The sequence below is a fragment of the Taudactylus pleione genome, unplaced genomic scaffold, assembly GCF_031769625.1.
Source record: "Taudactylus pleione unplaced genomic scaffold, aTauple2 ptg000687l, whole genome shotgun sequence".
Lineage (NCBI taxonomy): Eukaryota > Metazoa > Chordata > Amphibia > Anura > Myobatrachidae > Taudactylus > Taudactylus pleione.
In genome coordinates, this window is record NW_028285089.1 from 1,238,540 (window position 1) to 1,259,311 (window position 20,772).

Here is a 20,772-nt window from a genome sequence, read left to right on the forward strand (position 1 = left end):
GAGCGCATTTTCATGCAACTTTTTACCTTCAAAGCAATGGTTATAGGGCACACAAGCAGCTTCTGATGCTTTAAATTATATGTGACATGCCTAGATTCTGTGTGCAACTGCGGGTGTATCTGCATGCGTAATGCTACGTTACAGTGTCTGCGGCTGTGACACTAACATAGTATTTTGCATGCAGATACAACACACTTTGCTAATAAGACATTTGGAGGTAAAAAGTTGCACGAAAAGACGCTCAGCACTACAGAGTCACGCCACGGCCAGACTAGAGGGGCTGTTTTACGCGCAAGAAAGTAGGATGTATGTGGACACATATATATTCTGTCTTAAACAATGTGCTTTTTGGTGCAAATTAAGGAAGAAAGTCACATTAATAACACATAAAAGGTATAATCAGTGCAGCCATCTCTTTCTCAGAAGATATATTAAGTTACAAGTGGTGTGCTATATAATAAGGCAGACTGATCGGTGACGAGGGCATGAAAGCACATCATTCCTCTAATAAAATCACAATTACGCCACCACTCATCTTACTAGCAGATTTCAAAATCTTCTTGTTCTAAGTAGAAGGCACCATAAATAAAATCCTATTCTGCAATGACATTTAGGTTTAAAAATGGTGGGCAGACATTTCATTTAAAAAGTAATCACAATATTTGTTACATTATAGATACGGATTTTGACTAGGAGCTAGAAAAAGTATTTTAAATAAAGCATAAAATAGTTGAAAATACTTCAGCAACATAAGGTCCATGGCGTCATTCATTTTCCCAGTGTGGTGTGGCACAATCAGATGGCACGCCTTCAACATCTTAGGAACAGAATTCAAAATTCTCATGTTTATACAGACACGTCCACGGAACAGGGCTTCTTGGCAGAAACCCATCAGTTAGCATTTTTGCATTTGCATGGTGCAGAACTTACCCCTACTGTGCTTAACCCTTTACTCATGTCCACCAGAAAGATATGGCTCATATTTCAGTTTGTGCCCTTGCTAGGGAATCCAGACTTGGCGGCTGACCCTTTTATTCGTCGGCATGTGGACATATAAACGGTTGGGCATCTCTTGGACAGGTCCACGCAGATCGCTTTCTTTCACACAAGGTAGTTCTTTATATGGATCAATCCACCAACATAATTTAGCGCTCTTTAAGGCTCAATACTATGCTAGCTCAACTGCTCGTCAGTTAATACCAGTGGATTTGTCCAACTCCCTAGACAAGATATTACAACTACCAATGCTGATGGCTAATATTACGCACTATAATTTATTGCATTCTCCACTAGACCATTCAAGAACTTCCACGGGCATTATGACATTGAAGGATAATTTTCCTCATTTAATGATTGATACTTTACTGCAATCTTTTGCAGAGTCCTTCCATGTTATCCCTGTAAAAACCTATAAGGAAGTGTTTTATAATATATTTCATAAGACTTCATTTTTTTCTCCTAAGAGATGTTTCCATATTGGATTGACAGATGATCACAGTTGCCCTAAATGTGCAGCCCCTATGGCGGATTTGTTTCATTGCCTTTACTAAGAAATTCTGAATGGTTTGGAGCCCATTACCCTTACCCCGGAGTGGGCTAAATTCGGACTTCTGCTCCACTCATCACCTGTCTAGAGTGTAACTCTAGTGTCCCCCTACTGGATGAGGTTACATATGTGGATACATGTTTCCCAACCTACAATGCCTTTATTTAGAACAAACGGTCCTACATCTTTTGATGGAATGGGTGGAGGCGTCTCTCCAAAAGGAAACGTGTGTACAGCTACTGATTGACACATGGGGAAGCTCTATTGATATATTGTCACTTCATATCAAGAACCAAATTTCTAAGTGTTTTTATTCCACAATGTGGTTTGAGACTAGGTTGCTTCACCAGGATGATTTGATATCCTACTCCTGATAACGCTGTCCCTCTTGTCCTCTTGGGATATCCTGCACATGCCATTGTGGCCTTTATTTTCTATTTATATATAACTATCATTATTTTATGTTTATCTTGCAATATTGTCTTGCACATTTGTTTATATACTTTTTGTTTATTGTGCCAATTTCACACTCTTATTGCCACTGTGATGGCACTACAATTTTCCACAAAGTTTTGCCCTGATATATATGTATGATGTGATGGTAGGATGCCTGTACTGTTATTTTTTCTCGTCTATGCATTATTTAGGTCTTTTTGAACTGATGCTGCAAATAATATGAGATATGGTAAGAACTTACCCTTGTTATCTCTATTTCTACGAAGTCCATAGGGTTCCACAGGATACCTTGGGGTATAGGTGTGACGTCAGTCATCGGGCACCATAGAGTTAAGCTTTCAGCCTCCCAGGATGCACTAGGGTCCCCCTCCTATACCCCGCCCCCGAGCCAAGGCACCTCAGTTAGTTACCAAGCCATAGGCCGGAGGAGGAGAAGGAAGAGAGAGAAAAAAGATCTGGACACACACAAGAATCACATTCTCACCAGAGGGAGACGGAAAAACCGGTGACCAGAGCAAAGCCCATCTGCAGCACAGGTGCGACAGGGCGAGAGTCCTGTGGAACCCTACGGACTTCGTAGAAATTGAGATAACAAGGGTAAGTTCTTACCATATCTCATATTTTCTACTTCAGGGTCCATAGGGTATCCACAGGATACCTTGGGGATGTCCCAAAGCAGTATCCTTTAAGGGTGGGGACGCTCCTGTGCAGGAAGGAGAATCCGCCGCCTGAAGGAAGCATCCTGAGAGGTGAAGGTGTCAAACCTGTAATACCTCACGAAGGTATGGACAGAGGACCACGTAGCAGCCTTGCAGATCTGGACTGCAGAGGCACCACGTCGAGCTGCCCACGAAGGACCCACAGACCTAGTGGAATGAGCCTTCACAGAAGGAGGAACCGGCAGGCCTTCATGAAGATAAGCTTCAGAAATAGCCATACGGATCCAGGCTGCCAAAGTTTGCTTTGAGGCAGGCCAACCCTTTTTACGGAAGCCATAGAGGACAAACAAGGCGTCCGACTTCCTAAACGAAGAAGTGCGGTCAACATAAGTCCATAAGGCCCGCACAACATCCAAAGAGGCCTCACCCACGGAAAGACCAGGTGAGTTAAAGGCCGGAACAACGATTTCCTCGTTAACATGAAACTGGGAAACAACTTTGGGAAGAAACTCGGGCGGAGTGCGGAGCACTGCCCTGTTCCCATGAAAAACCAAGAAAGGGGGTCTACAAGAAAGAGCCCCTAAATCAGAAACACGTCTGGCCGAAGCAATAGCCAGAAGGAAAACAGTCTTAGCTGTTAGCCATTTAAGATCCACTGAGCCCAGTGGTTCAAACGGCGGTCCCTGGAGAGCCCTCAGGACCACAGCCAAATCCCAAGGCGCCACAGGTGGAACAAAGGGCGGCTGAATGCGGAGAACACCTTGCATAAAGGTGCGCACATCCGGGATTGTAGCAATCCTACGGTGAAACCAGACAGGGCCGAAACCTGTACCTTCAAAGAAGCAAGGCGAAGCCCATGATCTAGTCCCGCTTGTAGGAAGGCGAGTATCCGAGACAGACGAAACTCCCGCGGTGCATAACCTCTCGGTCGACACCACTGGAAGAACGTATGCCACAAGCGATGGTATATCCTCGTGGCAGACGGTTTCCGAGCTCGTAACATGGTACGCACTACAGAACTGGAAAACCCCCTGGACCTCAGCATGGCTGTCTCAACAGCCACGCCGTCAAAGACAGCCGAGTCAGGTCCGGGTGAAGACAAGGACCCTGCGACAGAAGGTCCGGTCGTAGCGGCAACCGCAGAGGACTGTCCACGGACAGACCCTGAAGGTCTGAGAACCAGTGCCGTATGGGCCACGCGTGAGCCATCAACAGGAGCGTCCCTCCTTCCTGTTTGAATTTCCGGATTACCCGTGGAAGAAGGGAGACCGGAGGGAACAAGTATGCGAACCGGAACGTCCACCGGACGGACAGAGCATCCACCAGAGACGCCCCTTCGTTTCTTGTGCGAGACCCGTACACCGGCAACTTGTTGTTGTGCCGGGACGCCATGAGGTCGATCTCTGGAAGACCCCATCTGTCCACCAGCAGTTGAAAAACGTCCGGGTGCAGGGACCATTCCCCCGGATGAACGTCCTGGCGACTTAGAAAGTCCGCCTCCCGATTTAGCACTCCCGGGATGAAGACCGCTGATATGGCCGGAAGATTGCGCTCCGCCCATACCAGGATCCGAGAGACCTCCACGAGAGCCGCCCGACTTCGGGTTCCTCCTTGCCTGTTTATGTAGGCCACGGTGGTAGCGTTGTCCGACTGGACCTGTACCGGACGACCCTGGAGAACACGATGTGCCTGCTGGAGAGCATTGAAGACCGCACGGAGTTCCAAGATATTGATTGGAAGCTCCGCTTCTGTCGGCGTCCACCTGCCCTGGAACAAGTGTGGACCCGAAACTGCTCCCCAGCCCCGAAGACTGGCGTCCGTTGTCAACAGGACCCAATTTGGAACCCAGAACGGACGTCCCTTGCTGAGATGGGTCGTCTGTAACCACCAGGCAAGGGACAGGCGAACCTCCGGGGTGAACACAATCGTCTGGGACTTTAGAGACTGAGGCAGCCCGTTCCACTTGGACAGGATCAGGTGCTGCAGAGGTCTGGAGTGAAACTGGGCATATTCCACCATGTCGAACACCGACACCATGGAGCCCAGTAACCTCATCGCCGAGTGTAGAGACACCCGGCGGCTGTGCAGACAACTGCGCACCTCGACTGTGAAGCAGAGATCTTTTCCCCCGTCACGAAGATCCTTTGCTGTTCCGAGTCCAATAAGGCTCCGAGGTGCAGAATCCGCCGAGACGGGATTAGAGTGGACTTCTGCCAGTTGATTAGCCAGCCGTGCCGTTGCAGTAGCGCAATGGTCAGGTCCAAGTGGCGTAGAAGGAGCTCTGGAGATCCTGCCACCAATAAAAGGTCGTCCAAATACGGCAACATACGGACTCCCTGCAGCCGCAGAGAAGCCGCCATGACCGCCATCACCTTGGTGAACACACGTGGTGCTGTCGCCAGGCCAAAAGGTAACGCCCGAAACTGGAAGTGGTCGCTGCGGATTGCAAACCTGAGGAACTGTTGATGGCGCAAAAGAATAGGGACATGCAGGTAAGCGTACTGTATGTCCAATGACACCATGTAGTCCCCAGGTTCCAGCGCCAGAATGATGGACCGTAGGGTCTCCATCCGAAACTTCGGTACCCGCAAAGACTTGTTGAGTGCTTTGAGGTTGAGAATCGAACGATATGACCCATTGGGTTTCTGTACCAAAATTAGATTTGAATAGAAACCCTGGCCCCTCTGGGAGAATGGAACAGGCACTATAACTCCAGCCTGGAGCATAGTGTGCAATACCTTCCGCAGCTCCGTAGCCTTGTTCCGGTCTGATGGTAGACCCGTGGTGAAGAATCGAGCCGGGGGTCTGTGCCGGAAAGAGAGGGCGTACCCGTGGGAGACCACCTCGAGAACCCAAGTGTCTGACGTAGTGACCGACCAACACTGGGCGAACTGCAGCAGGCGGCCTCCCACTTTGGGATCCCCCAAAGGGAGGCCCGGACCGTCAGGCCGCAGGCTTGTCATCTGGCTTAGGGGCCGGACGTCTGGTACTCCATGCCTGCTTCCGGGGCTTGGCCGATTTCTTAGGGCCAGCCTGTCGAGGAAAAGACTGTGGTTTGGGCCTGCCCTGGGCCCTATAAGACCGAAAGGACGATGGTCCAGAACCAGAAGGAGCAGCGGTCGACGGGAGACAAGCCGATTTGGCTGCCGCCAGCGTGGCCACAATCTTGTCCAGATCCGGACCGAAGAGAACTTCTCCGGTAAATGGCAACGCCTCCAAACCCTTCTTGGAATCTGCGTCCGCCTTCCAGGATCGCAGTCACAAGGTGCGACGAGCAGCCACCGCTGCTGAAGAAATTCTAGACACCACTAATGTCTAAGGCCGCCTCGTTGATATAAGTGGCCGAATCACGGATATTACCAATCAACTCCGCCTGTTCGGCCGGACAGTCGGAATCAAAAGACGCCTCTAATGAATCCGCCCAGCGCTCCATCGCTCTGGCAACCCAGCAAAAGGCCATAGCCGGCCGTGCTGCCCCCCCCCCGCAAGGGAATAAGCGGACTTCAGGCAGATCTCCACCTTGCGATCCGTAGCATCCTTAAGGGAGGACATGGATGGCATCGGCAATGTGGCACTACGGACAAGACGGGTCACGTGAGAATCCACCTGTGGAGGGGATTCCCACTTTGCAAAATAATTATCCACGAACGGATAAGCCACTGCCAGGCGCCTCTGCGGCTGGTATCTTTTGCCAGGCTGTTTCCACGCCTCCTCTAAATGGTCCACTTACTGACCCGAAAGAGGAAATACTGTGGCATCGCCCTTCACATCTTTAAAAAAGGCATACTTGGATTTAGCCGCTGGGGGAACTTCGTCCTCAATCACCAAGGCTGTGCGGACTGCCCGAATAAGTCCAGGAATATATACTTTGGACTTAGCGTCAGCGTCCTTAGTATGGAGAGGTTCCTTATCGTAAGAATCCAGAATCTCCCCATCATCAGACGTCCCCTCGTCATCCTCAAAAGGAGCCGACAGAGACGCCACCGGCCGTTTATGTGGCCGCATCACAGACTCCCCTTGCAACACATCTGACAAGTGCTGTACCGAACTCGTCAGGAAGTTAACCCACGCCGGCTCCTGAGAAACCGGGAGCGGGGAAATAGGGACACTGTGGGGTACCACCAATTGTCGTGGGAAACCCTGCATGGGTGACGACACCACTGACCGCTGGGACAAACCCATCGGCGGAAACGCGGGTTGCGGAGCTAACTGGCCCACTAAGGTTGTAAGCGCCTGAGCGAAACAAGCCCAGGGCGGCTCCTGTACCGGTGCTGTAACCGTAATAGGCCGCGCCATAGACAAACACTGCCGGCAGAGGCCCTCCGCGCTACCCTCCCCCTCCCCCTCCGCTAACGGTACTTTACACGTAGCACACTGTAGCCAGAGAGGAAAATCACTTTCAGACATGATGGCACCAAGTATGTGACCCCTCTCACCAATTATATATTAAATAGGCGAGAGACCACCCTGCAGCACCGCAAGGGCTTAGCAGAAAGAACAGGGACAATAAAGCTGACAGTTAGAGAAAAGTTACAGGCAGCAGCGCTAGCACAGTCACATACAATGCAAAGAAAAATCAATTCCTGCACTAACAGCGCTGATCACTCAACTACGCAGACACAGGGCCTGGTAGGATACAGCGCAGCATACACAGACCTGACCCAAATCGGAGGAGAGGTATGTGGGGGGACCCAGACCACGATGCTTCCGTCCAGCGCGTCCAGCAGCGTTCACCATGCGTTGGAAAGATGGCCGCCGAGGAGCAGAGAGGAGGCTGGCCTGGGGGAGGAGCGCTGCTACAGGACCAGTCGGCAGTGTGCAGAGAGGGCTGTGTGCAGCGGGGGAAGCGCCGGCTGTGAGACAGGAAAGGCGCGCTCCCCTGGCATGCATTTAACCCCCGGGACGCCGCAGCGCTACCGCTCTGCTGCGGTCCGCTGTCCCAGGGGGTAGTGGAAGAGCAGGTTCAATACCTGGCTCCACGCTGCAGCCAGTCCCCAGGGAGCCCCCTGCCTGGGGACTCTGGACCATGTGACAGCGGGGACCCACCGCGGGACCCCGCTGCTTACCTGCTGTCCCCCTTGAATCCGGCCATGGCCCGGAACATCGGGGGTCACCACTAGCTGTGACCCCAGATGCTCACCAGCATCCCCGGATCGGTACCGGCGTTCTGGTACCGGTGGGGGTGTAGGGAAGACAGCATGGACGTCAGGACTGACTGTCCATGCTGTACTTCCAGATGTGCAGCCACAGCTGCATGTAGAAAATGCTTCAGGGGCTCTTCTAGCCCCCACTCCAACAGGTGCACCCGACTCCGGCCGGGCACCAAACTAAACTGAGGTGCCTTGGCTCGGGGGCGGGGTATAGGAGGGGGACCCTAGTGCATCCTGGGAGGCTGAAAGTTTAACTCTATGGTGCCCGATGACTGACGTCACACCTATACCCCAAGGTATCCTGTGGATACCCTATGGACCCTGAAGTAGAAAAAGATGTTTTGGAAAATAATAGTGTGGTCTTAGAGATGCAAGCTATGTGAGCATCTACCTTAGGCAGGGATTTAAATTTCGCCATATACTGTAGAGGATACAGTAATTGCAATATGTGTGATACCTGAAAATCTCAAACCGGCATAGACAATCCATCAGCAAGCAGGTCCTCCAAATGAACAGAAGATAGGAAAGCGGCAGCTTGGTTTTTTATCCACTTAAAAAGGGTCCATAATCTCAGATTTATTGCTGCCCATTATTTCTAGTGTCTGCCTGACAGTATGCGCTAGATTATCCACTCCCCATTTTCTAGACAAATCCTCATCAGAACACAAGAAAAGCTCAGAGTCAGAACCTTCAGCCACCTCACCTGTGTCGGACACAGCATTTCAGTGTCTCCAATGAATGAAGAGAGAAATTACAGAATTCATCCATTTCCTGAATCTGCCCCATACCATCAGAGACTCACTATGGTTACAATTTTCTGTGCAAATTACCTTTCAACTCATACAAGAATTGTAAGGCTTAAAAAAAAAAAAAAATACAACTTTACAAATAACCATCTAACATTTGTCTTGCAGACACAAAATGGTAAGAAGGTGTGTGGAGGGAGGGGGTTTCAAATGGCATCTGGGCACATAAATAAATTCATTTTAAGAGGTGTGTGCAATTACCTGCATGGTAAAGGCTTAGTACAAAGGACATGCTCCACAAGGCACTTTTGTTCTGCTCCCAATTCTTGCAGACTGTCTTTATCTTCCTCACCTGAAAATAATCATTTGCCATTTAGAACACTAACACAAGCAGGCTCCAACAACACGAGACTACATTGGTGGCAGAGTGTCATCATTTAAGAACAAAAACAAACCTGCACTGAGAAACTTCTCCAGCTTGCCAAGCCAGGTAAGGCCTACACTGTGAACACCAGCCAGATGAGTGCAATGGTATCTTGATTGACATATTGGGTCTAGTATTAAAATCAGAAACATTAGCAACAGGGTTTGGAATTTTGAAATACAAATAAAATATAAGTGGCAGAGTTTAGATAAAGCCACTTGAAAACTAATACTAACATTTATAAAGTAGCAACACATTATAGAATAGGTATAGGGAAAAATAAAATTACACTTACAGTCCCTAATCCGCTTGCCAAGGCTTTTAAACCCAACAGTGACATCAAGTCTCTGGGCCTTTCTAAACCTACGATTTATTTAGAAAGTGTTCATGCTATACAGACTCCAGTGCTCTTTTTAGAACCCTGCCCCTGTCACAACCCATGCAGTTCCTCTTTCCTATCTGGGGTGTTGCGCTCTGTTCTGGTGCTTCTCGCACACTCTGGTTTGTACCTCAGCATTTTGTTACCTCACCTGAGTGTACTAGAAGCACCAGAGCATACCTCAAGCAGAAAAGAGGAACTGCACGGGTTCTAACAGATAAAGGGTGCAAGAATGAACACTAGACTTAATGGAGACCATAAAGATTTTAAAAAAAGTATTACCTCTGTGAAGTTTAATAGGACATGAGAAGTCAGCCTCCAATGGTTCCTCCTCTTCTTCTGTTAATTTCAGTGCCAGCTCCAACTCAACACACTCAAAGACATACAGTGACGGGATCAGGTCAGAACTGGGGTTCCAAGACTTGTTCGACTACAGAGGACAATAATACAGATTATAAAGCTAGAGAAAATCAGGTTATCAAAGCAATGATAAGTATCTTGTCGTCTTCTACCTGGAAGGGGAAGACTTTTAAATCCAATAAAGATGCATACTGTTACTATAGAAGTAACTAATTTGATGTGAAATGTCAACGCGGAACTAAATCCTAAAGATTACACTATTTTCTTTCAAACTCCATATCATAGTGATCTATCCATACATGTATAAGCTGCTATGATGTAGTAATGTTTGTGCTCCATCTGCCAGGAAACGTTGATCACACTGGAATGCTTTGCATTGCTCTCTGCTTCTCTTAAATGCATGAATTAAGTTAACAGGGAAAAACAAAAACAATTACTAAAAAAGGCAGCAAATCTTTTAAAGCCTGTAGGAAAGGACTTTATTTATTCTTATTATCCAGAGTGGATTACAGTTACCAAAAAAATCCTTTTCTGCAAAATGTTCCACTGCTGTCTTTACAAGAAGTCATTTCCATTCTAGATAGACAAGTACTTGGAAAAAACCCTCCTTGGTATATTGGTATAAAAGATTGCTAAAAAATAAAATAAAACCACTGAAAGAACACAGAGGGGGAGGGAGAGACGCCTTGGCTGCCATGGAGTATTTAGAAGAAAAGGATTTACAGGTGAGTATAATCTGGTTATTTCTTAATTACATACTAAATGGCAGCCTTTACAATGTGATGTACCCAAGCAATACATTAGGGAAGGCAATAAGAACACAAACCATTTAGGTGGCTAATATATCCAGCTAGTAATGACTATGTTCAGTCTGCTGCTTTTCAAAGCTCTGTCAGAGGCTTAAGACCTTTTATGCACAAGATGTAGCCACTGTGTAGAGTGGGCTCTAAATATTTCTGGCACTTCATATCCACATTTCTTGTGTGCCTGTATGCATACTTCATTTATCCAAATGGAAATAGCTGGTTTGCAGGAGACATGACCTTTCCAAGACTATAAAAATTAGTTCTGTAGTCTATAATCGTCTGTCCTTGAAACATACATAGTAATTGCTCTCACAAGAACTAGTGAAAGCAGGCGTTTCTACTTTTCAGTCACTGGCTGTGGGTACAAATATGGCAACAGGTTTTAATGATATTACCAATACAGGATTTTACTTTAAATTATTGATACGCACACAGCGGATATAAAAGTTATTTAACTTTTTTAATTAACTTTTTTTCTGACTTTGATTCACTTCTTTTCTTGACGTATGAATTTTCACTAGCAGACGGCCATACCCAGGTAGCCAGCCCGTCCAGGCAGCTAACCCATTGTAACGGCTACCACAGAGCATTAAAGTAATTAAATATCCCATGAAAAAAAAACAAAAAAGAAAACAAGAAAACCAGTATACAATATAGAAATGATGTAAGAGAAAGAAGTTGTTGATAGGTGTGAAGGAAAGAGCGCTTTATGGTGTCCCAAACCATATAGATGCTTCACTCACCGTCTGCTCATCATCGTCTTCTCCCTCCAGCACCACACAGTGATATAACAGCCCTGCTTCTGTAGCGATGACTAGGATGTTGGGGACACACGGTAAGCAGAGCACTGCACAAGCATCGTAGCCGTAGTTATCCTCTGCAGCAGGATGCATTGGAAGTGGGCCCAACAGCTTACCAATATTGTTGCAACTGCGGGAGAAAAACGTAAATAATTTAACATACAAACTATATATAAGCGAGGAGAAATATGGTTGCCTAGCAATCTCAGTACACGGACAGACAAATCTACAGAAATACAACATGCTGCTGATAACCAGGACAGAAGATAACAGTAACACATCTCACCTTCTCTGTAGATTAATGTACATAAGGAAGGTTTCTCCATTTTCATACAGTATGTAGAGGGGATATGCCATCTCTTCTTTACTGTATAGGCCATGACCCTTTGAAAATGCAACTAGGGGACCAAAAGCACATGCAACAGCAGTCTCTCCGAGGGAGGCTTTGTAAGATCGCCTGTTGCCACAAAACATGAGTTAACACTACAAATCTCATAGAAAAAACACAGGGAACAAAATAAAATAGAACAACACTTATTAAAACCTTTAAAATGTGAATTCAAAAATTAGTACCATATATCTTTTTCTTTTTTATTATTCTTAAATAAAAACTAAAAGTAGGTGTTCCATATTATAATTTATAAAGCCTTAACAGACTCCTCTATAGTAACTACATGGACATATACCTACCCACTGCGTGGTAGCGTCTCCTCTTCTGCATTGGAAAGTGGGATCACTTTTTCTGGTGCTAAATTATCCTGTAAGCTATATATTCTAAAAGGAACAAAATAAAGGACAGAAGCACAAAATAATACGTTACCACTTGTAATATTCAGACAGCAAGTTACAGACGTCTATTTATATGAAAATAGCAATATATTCCTGGACAGCATCCTCATTATTACTCATTCTTAACTTACTAAATACTGCCACTCTAGTTACAAATAACATGCCATAACTGTATCCTATAATGCACAGGTTCTCAAACTCTGTCCTCAGGACCCCAAACAGTGCACGTGTTCCAGGTCCCCTCATAGAATCACAAGAGAAATAATTAGCTCCACCTGTGGATCTTTCAAAATGTGTCAGTGAGTAATGAATACACCTGTGCACCTGCTGGGTGACTTGGAAAACGTGACCTGTGTGGGGTCCCGAGGACAGACTTTGAGAACCACTGCTATAATGTAACACTCATGGCAGTATAGTGATAATTTAATACAAAGTGTGAAAAATATATCATGATATATGACAAAAAAATAGCGTAAGAAGTGATGCATTATTTTACCTGATCATGTTATCAGAAGTTAGTATAATGAGATGCGGTTCATGTGTCTCACTTGGGTACCAGGTTGCCTGCTTTAGAACTAAAGACGTTGAGCTAGTAAACAGTCTATCAGCGATAGGGATAGTTCTGCATAGAGAAAAATAAATCAGTCAAGTTTGTTTTATAATAAATTGTTTTTGTTTGATTTTTAAACTATTTTTATTGATAGGTTTGCAAACAACAGAAATAGTGCTTATCTGGGTTGTATACATTGATACAATACTATAATAAATTGTTACTTACAAAACTGAATTTGAGCTGTGTAAAAAAAACTATAAGAGTTTGCTTTTAGATTGTTTTATAGATACAAAACTATATAGGATGCTCCACAATTCCTTCCTGTACAAAAAGCTGTATATGCCACTGCATAGTGCATCCCTACTGGGCAAAGATTGTAGCTATGTAGTGTTTTCTTTTTCCATTGACACTTCTGCTTCAAATTTTAGTTTAACTTGTGCTGGTCTATCTTCAGAGAGGCAGTGAGTATTTATGGAGAGGGAAGACAGATAAAACCTGCTTCAAGGTATTTTAGAGTCCCCGTTAGGCTGTTTTAGCGGAGAGCACGGCCTCATCGATTTTAAAAGGGCAAAATGTGCCCTGCCCTTTTAGCGCGCCCGCTGAAAAAAAAAAAACGTGCTCTGTACCTATTCTGTGGCCCGCGGGTGGGAAAATTTGCGATGACTGATCACCGCCGGGTGAATAGATGCCGTGCACGGCATCGATTCACTGTGACGGGAGAGTTTGGGGGAAGCCCATCACCTCCGTAAGTGCTTGGCACGCCCCCAAGTGTGACACATTGGAGGCGTGTCACAAGGACAAACTCCATGCCAGGCGCCCTGCCCTTCCCGCAGCCTAGCGGGAACACTAATATTAGACCACGTGTTCTAGAATATCAGCACCATCGTCAGGTATGTACAGGTCAACGTAGAGAAGAACAACATGGCGAAACAGTATAAAAGCGGTGATGTATGTGTCCAAAACAGTCACAGTGCCAGAAGGCACAGGGGAGTTTTGCCGGGCAGACCTCCCAAGAAATCAAGCCGGGGGAGAACACTGAGCCAATTGAGTTAGGGTGCTTCCAAACAGTGATATACTAGGAGGTTTGTCAATAAAACCACTACTGATCCATGTGTATGAGCAGACAGGACAACCCTGCCTGAGCACAAAATTAAGGCATTGAGGATTTCGAGGGATTCAGTATGGATTCTCGACAAGCAGAAGGGGGAGAGCACTACGTCAAACCAGACACGCTAGTACGGTGATGTAAAGCATTGTTACTGTATTGGCTTCACCATTTCAAACATAATGCTTTACCATCATGTTTAAAGTTGTAAGCCAAGACTGTTACGCTGCTTTTACATCCCTGTCTCTGTACTAGCATGCTAGGTTTGACATACTGCTGTCCACCTTTTGGTAGTCAACATTCTGAATATCAAGATGATGAACACATACCATTTTCCAGGGATAAGTCAGAATAGTGTGCATTGAGGAAGCATAAATTTAATAGTGTGGTGTAGTTAGGGATATCAGGTATGTGTGTGCGTTGTGGAGGCTACAAGAGGCGAACAACTCACTAAAGAACAAAAACTTGAAACTAGAATACTACTTTTATATAAACAGGAAATGTAAAATCAGTTTCTGTATATAGTAGAACAACTATCAACTGTCCTGAGATTTATATCTCTTGTATTTACATTAGAGAGATTAGATACAAAATAGATACATATATATCACTGGGTAATACCTGCAGTTAACAGTCTTTTCACCACCTTCAAATTCAGAGTTTTTCCCCCAGCGCTTAGGAACCTCCAAGACCATCAAGCCTTTGCTTCCAATCAGGGCAATGTGATGCTGAGTGGGGCTCACCAGGACTTGGGTAACATCAAACAGTGGTGGGTTAATGCACAGGAGTTTCTGGCAAATGAATAACAGGTTATTTAGCGAGTGAGTGATATAATACAATTGGTTAAAGAAATTTGTATATATTTCTATCAATCACTACTAAAAAATAAAATAAATGCAGAAACATGAAATATAATAAAATTAAGAAAATTACATGTATTGTAGGCACTGCCCGGATGGAATTCAGTGTGTAATACTCAACAATATTTCCAGCAGGTTAGGTAATATTTTAAGGGGTCTACACACATGGCGATATGTTACCCGATCTGGCCGATTCCAATGCATCGGAACGACAGATCGTGTAAAATATGCCCAAACCGTGAGTCCCCACTCACGATAAAGACGCGATGCGCGTCCCCGCAGGTCGCACATCGCATCTTCAGATCTGCCGTGCTGTAAGGCAGATCTGACAATCTCAAGTCACGATGCACTGGATAGTTTAGGAGGCACGATAGATCGTGTGTCAAATTGGCAGCTTTTTCAGACCAAATTCTGCCCACGACTGCCGGGGAGAGTTCAGGGAGAAATCGTACACATTATGGGATTGTGAGCACATTGCTATGTGTGTAGGCACCATTAGACAGCACCTCTGAGTAAATGCCAATACTGTTTTTGGAAAAAGTATTTACAGCACCACAGTATGCAAAGAATATAGAACAATGCCACAGGGCACAATATAGAACAATGAGATAACTAAAAAGTGTAGCGAGAGGTCCTAGTCCAATTAGTAATATAGAAGAACAGTCACAAACAGTAAGTGACAATTTAGAGTATAGTTAAAGTACAGAGCAGGAGTCACAGGTTTATTTTGTTGCTCATTGAGCAAGTAGCATTGTGGGAATGCGTAATGTCAGAAAGCAGCTTGTTCCAATAATATGGAGCAGCAGAAGAGAAAAAAAAATCTTATATCTCATATTACTTAATAATAAAGAATGAACACAGGGGGTTATTCAGACCCGCTCGCGAGGGAAGTTCGCTCGCAAGCGGGTTGATGTTTTGCGCATGCGCGAGACCCGGCGAGCGTCGAGAAATACGTCGATCGGGGTCTCGCACCAAAGGGGGCGTGCGGTCGATGGTGAGTGACAGCACGCCCCCTTTGGTGGGAGTGCCGGGGGCGTGGCTGCCAGACGGAGGCGTTCCCATGGGAACGCCTACCGTTTGAGTCCGCCCCCACTGACATCAGTAATGATGTCAGTGGGAGTGATTTTGGCTCTGATAGAGCCAAAATCACTCCTGGGCTTGCGGTCACCGAGACCCTACCGCAGGGTCTCGTCGCAAGCCCGATGGTCTTGACCATCGCGACCATCAACATGGACGCTCGCTATAGCTGTGGGTTGTAACCCACAGCTATATGAGCGTCCATGAGGCCGCTCCAAAAACAGGTAGGAGGGCCCTGATTCAGAGCGAGCGCTCTGGTCAGAGCGTTCGGCTCTGAATCAGGCCCACAGTGCAATATGAATTTAGCACAGAAAAATGGGATTAGAAAAGTGCAGTAAGAACCTAGCAAAAAGAAAAATGTAGTAGCGTTATGGACAACCACAATAGGAGCAGACACAGCTGAGTAAGAGATGCTAGTAGGTGCAAGGGTATGAAGAGCTTTGGAGGATATAAGACTTTGAAATGCATATTATCTCTACTGGAAGCCAGCTGAGAGATAAAGGGGTAACTTGTATATATAATTATTACATAAACAATGATATAAGGTGGGTACACACGGTACAATCAACATGCACGATAAGAACGATATCTTTCATATAGTGCATTTACCAGTGCCTCCACCCCACCAACGGCCTGCGATGTGCGGGCTCATATGGATGATAACGTGCATGCAGGCCAACCTGATTGATATCGACCAGGTTACTATAGGGACTGGTGTGCTGGATGATCGATATCGATCATCCAGCCACCCGGGAGATCGTTCAACGGTATCGTTATGGTTGACGATCATCCCGTGTGTATGCACCAAGTGTTATAACCTGTAACACATGGCATATATTCAATACATCTTAATAAGTGACTATGTATGCATGTGCTTCAAATCTACTGTACTTTCATGCTTGTCACATGAACTTCCAGAAACCGGTCTTGGTTGCCACAAACTATCAGATGCACTGAATGTTTAATAGACCAATTAAACAAAAATTTGCTTAACTGTATATTTAATTTGTTGCAATTGCTTCTATAACAACCGCTGATCAAATTGAAACAAACATTTTGCAAAAAAAAATAAAAAAATCAGATCGCAGAACACTGATGCACAAACTGTCCACTTTCTTTCCTCCATCAAAGTGCATATGCTACCGGGGCCAAGTTCTGCTAGTAAACCTCACAAATAGCAGCCCCCATAGAAACGTGGGACAGCAGCAGATATCTCCTCTAGACACATTCAGGGGGTTGCTTGAAATTTGCACATACCACCGGAAGATGTCTCACAAATTTCTTTTGAGAAATAGGTTCCTTGGACTTATACCCAACTCATAATCTGGACACATATGTGTTTGCAGCATACTGGGCGGGAATCACTGGCTCTTACTACTATGCAACTTTCACATATCAGGTTCTCTTGTACCAAGGGCTAGAGATGGGCTCACTCTGCCTCTTCTTACTGCTCTCATGTCTCAGCTGTGACTCAGGTACACCCAACATACGCCGGGCTAGTTGTGGGGGACATCCAATAGACGCCGGGCTGGTGGTGGGGGTTCACCCAATATATACACCAAGATGGCTGGTGATATGGATAAGACAGGACCTCACCTGCTCTCTGTCCGAACTCGGGCTGATGAGTCTTATGGTGAGAAAGCCGCATGCCTCTGGGTCCCAGACCAACAGATCGCCGTCCAGGCTGCAAATCAGGTTCCTCAGCTGCCCCCGGCCGCCGGCTACAGGCGCCTGCCCCCGGAGCTGGGAGAATAGCGGATGCTCGCTGAGCGCACTCTGCCATCGGTCTCCTCCGGTCCTGCCGACGGCCGCCATCTACTCTATCTCCACAACCAACCACCAGTTCCTACAACGTCGGTCTCTTTGACGTCAAAGCTCCGCGACGACCAATCTGAGCGCTGCCAGGTGACTGTCTGACCGGGGATGGAGGGAGACCTCTGGTGGTGACCGTTGGCTGCTGCTGACACCTTCAGTGCCTGCGACTGCTACATTAGTGCTGTACAGGCTACAGCTACGGCGCCGTAAGGATGGCCATCGGTGTTGTGATATAAAAACGGCCGGGAATATCGATTATATTAATCTATGTATAAACCTATGTAATGGCGTGCCATCGATGGTTCCTGGCGGCCGCGGCGCAGGGCTACTGGCTGACAGCCTAGTTGTAAATACTACCATCGACTGCGATAAACTATCTGCTTCTCCGCCATCGATGGTAAAACCATATACCATCGACGGGAACCATCGATAAATTTCCTAAACAGCGATGGCCGATGGCCAACCCTATAGCACTTCTACTCCCCATCTACTTTATGCAGTAGCAGAGGAGCAGGAATTATGAGCCTATTTGATAGATGTAGCGCACATCTCCGATGGTGGGAGGACTGCGCATGCACAGGATGTCTACTGTGCAATGTGCAGCCCTCCATCTGCGAGTTCACCCACAAAGCCTCCCAGCCACAGCCTGATTGACAGGCTGCGGCCTTTGGGAAGCAGAGTGGGGGCGTTTCTGGGCAGCGTTCCCAGAAATGAGGGCATATCGCAAGCCACCAGCTACAGCAGCCTGGCCAAAGGGACAACAATCACGTTAAGCTTCAGCTACAGCAGCCTGGCCAAAGGGACAACAATCACGACCGATGGTGATTCCATGCTGCGACCTCAGTCGCAGCGCTGGGATCACGCAGATGCAGCAAGCTCCTTCTGCATTTGCATTTTAAATGGACAGAATTGCACAGCCGTTTGTGTGCGGGCTCTGCAATTCCGTCCATCTCTGAATGTACACTCCGCCATTCTCTGCTGTATTATTTGTGGTGCTCAATTCACAAAATTGTAGTCACTGAGGGGTCTATTCATGTATAACATTAGTGGCTACCGATAATTACCACTGTCGATGCTGTTCATTTCTTCTAAATCGGGGTGTTCCAAACAACCTCTGTCGACGTCCTTTGGACGGTTCACCTATCAACCAGCAATACATCTGGTGGGTCATATAATCATTGTTGACAGTCTGTAATTTCTTCCTTTTAAAAGAAATTAGTTAATCTTTAAATGACTCAAACCAATTGTCCGTTTGATCTGATATTAAAGTGGGAAGGGTAGTTTTTTTCCAAATCACTAATCTCCTGCCTAATCTTAACCACCTCTATTCTAACTTCTTCTATCACTAAAAAGATCAGATCAATCGAACATTTGTTAAGCACACCATACCATTTGCCACAAAAGGTGGCACTAGTGCGGCCTATGGTGGGTATGTTATAAATTCTTAAACCACAAGGGATGCGTTTGGACCTATGGTACTCTGACAAGAATTGTCCATGTAGCGTAAGATCAATCTCTCTGCGCTTTAACTGGAACAATCTATGATAAATGTCAATAGACTTTGCAGCTGGTAAACTACCGAACTCTAAATGATCAAAATAAATCTTGTCAGTATCATCGTCAGTAAGTGATACCAGATCATACTCAGCGGCCTCCAATAGGCCCTCATCAAAAGCAATCTGATTTGTTTGAGACATGAGGAGCACAATTATCATGCAAAGAATGACAATATAAATTATCTAAATAAACACTGAACGTAAAACCATAACAAAAGAACATATACCAAAGAAAATATATAAAGCAAAATGAAACAAATAATACTAAAAAAAAAAACACAAAAGAAACAAAAAATAAAGGAGGATGATCAATACACTCTCCAAAAATTAATAATAATAAACATAACATTACAATACTAATATGATCCCCAAGTCCATCAGGGGGTCAGTCCATATATATATATATATATATATATATATTGTATATCTATAGAACCTTCGCTAGATGAAAAACTTTCTGCTCCAGCGCCCTCAGGAAAATTGGACAACAAACAACTGCAGGACCTCAGCACTTGAGAACTTAAATAGGTTTAATTGAACATATCACATTAGTGACCCATATATATATACAGTATATATATATATATATATATATCTATATCAGGGTGCCCCATACCCTGCTGAGGCTCATTACGCCATCTATCCATCTATAGATAGCAATTTATTTTTGAGATCTCTCTCCCCATCCCCATACTATGGGGACCTCTCTCCCTATATAATGGTATGGTGAAGCGAATCTAACATAGAGTTGGGGCATTGCTGGAAAAATCAGAAACTTATCCACGGTATACCCCTTCTTGAATATAACGAACCAGCAATAAGCCCTGTGCTTCTCAAGTGCTTTGTGAAACAGGGCTTTTCAGTGCGGAATGAATAGACCACTAATAATTAAGATGTTGATTTTTCAAGGAAAAGTATATATTCCCTTTATGCCTCGTTGAGCCTGTGCACAGATTCTTTATTACTACTGGAAATATTTTATTAACTGTTTTGATGTAGATATATTTGCCTATTTATTTCTGTCAGTCAGTGTCGGTCTGGAGCATGAAGGGCCCACCATGGAATGCAGTGGTAGGGGCCCAAGCTCAAGGGGTGGGCCAGTCACAAGAGGAAATTTATCCAGCCACCGCAGAGGGACATGGCCAACCATTAGAGAGGACATTCAAAGAACAGGGCCACTTTATTAAGGAGGGGAGGGTGTGTCAGGACCACTGACTTTGATTGGCAGGAGGGGTAATTTTGGTGTAGTTTCCATAGAAACAAACCAATCACCAAGTTCATCCATTATCCTGCTCCAAGTGTCACGACCAGGGGTGACAGGCTGCTGAGATCGCGGCGCTTACCGCTCCGGGCGCTGTGGCATGGTGTTTCCAGCAGAGGTGCAGGTTCCTGGAGAATAGCGCTGGGTGCTGTGAGTCTCCGCAGACCAAGGGCTTCCATCTGGAGGCAGGTGAGAGGGGCTGAGACTGGCAGAGCTTCCATGCTGTGACCACTGGGCGCAGCCATCTTGGATTTGGGTCACATGTCGTTTCTGGCCAATCAGGTTCAGTCTGGGCTGGGGAGGCTAGCAACCAATCCTGCACTACCTGAGGGTACTAAAGGGCTGTCCAGAGGCTCTTTAGTTGCCAGTGTAACGTCTATCACAGCGTATGCTGTGAGCTAGTTCTCTGTGCTCCTTTGCTCATTTAAAG

At 45.9% G+C, this 20,772-nt stretch overlaps 1 protein-coding gene across 1 annotated transcript in view; it reads right to left on the minus strand.

Moving 5' to 3' along the window:
- NUP88 (nucleoporin 88) overlaps positions 1–17,702 on the minus strand; it is a 37,036-nt gene extending 19,334 nt beyond the window's left edge. The window contains exons 1-9 of the mRNA XM_088456105.1: positions 17,307–17,702; positions 14,395–14,564; positions 12,612–12,737; positions 12,017–12,100; positions 11,613–11,783; positions 11,270–11,456; positions 9,643–9,790; positions 9,013–9,111; positions 8,819–8,909 (exon numbers count right to left, since the gene is read on the minus strand). Coding sequence (XP_088312231.1) covers positions 8,819–8,909; positions 9,013–9,111; positions 9,643–9,790; positions 11,270–11,456; positions 11,613–11,783; positions 12,017–12,100; positions 12,612–12,737; positions 14,395–14,564; positions 17,307–17,525 — 1,295 coding nt within the window. The 5' untranslated portion in view covers positions 17,526–17,702. The remainder of the gene's footprint in view (positions 1–8,818; positions 8,910–9,012; positions 9,112–9,642; positions 9,791–11,269; positions 11,457–11,612; positions 11,784–12,016; positions 12,101–12,611; positions 12,738–14,394; positions 14,565–17,306) is intronic.
- Positions 17,703–20,772: the final 3,070 nt, after the last annotated feature.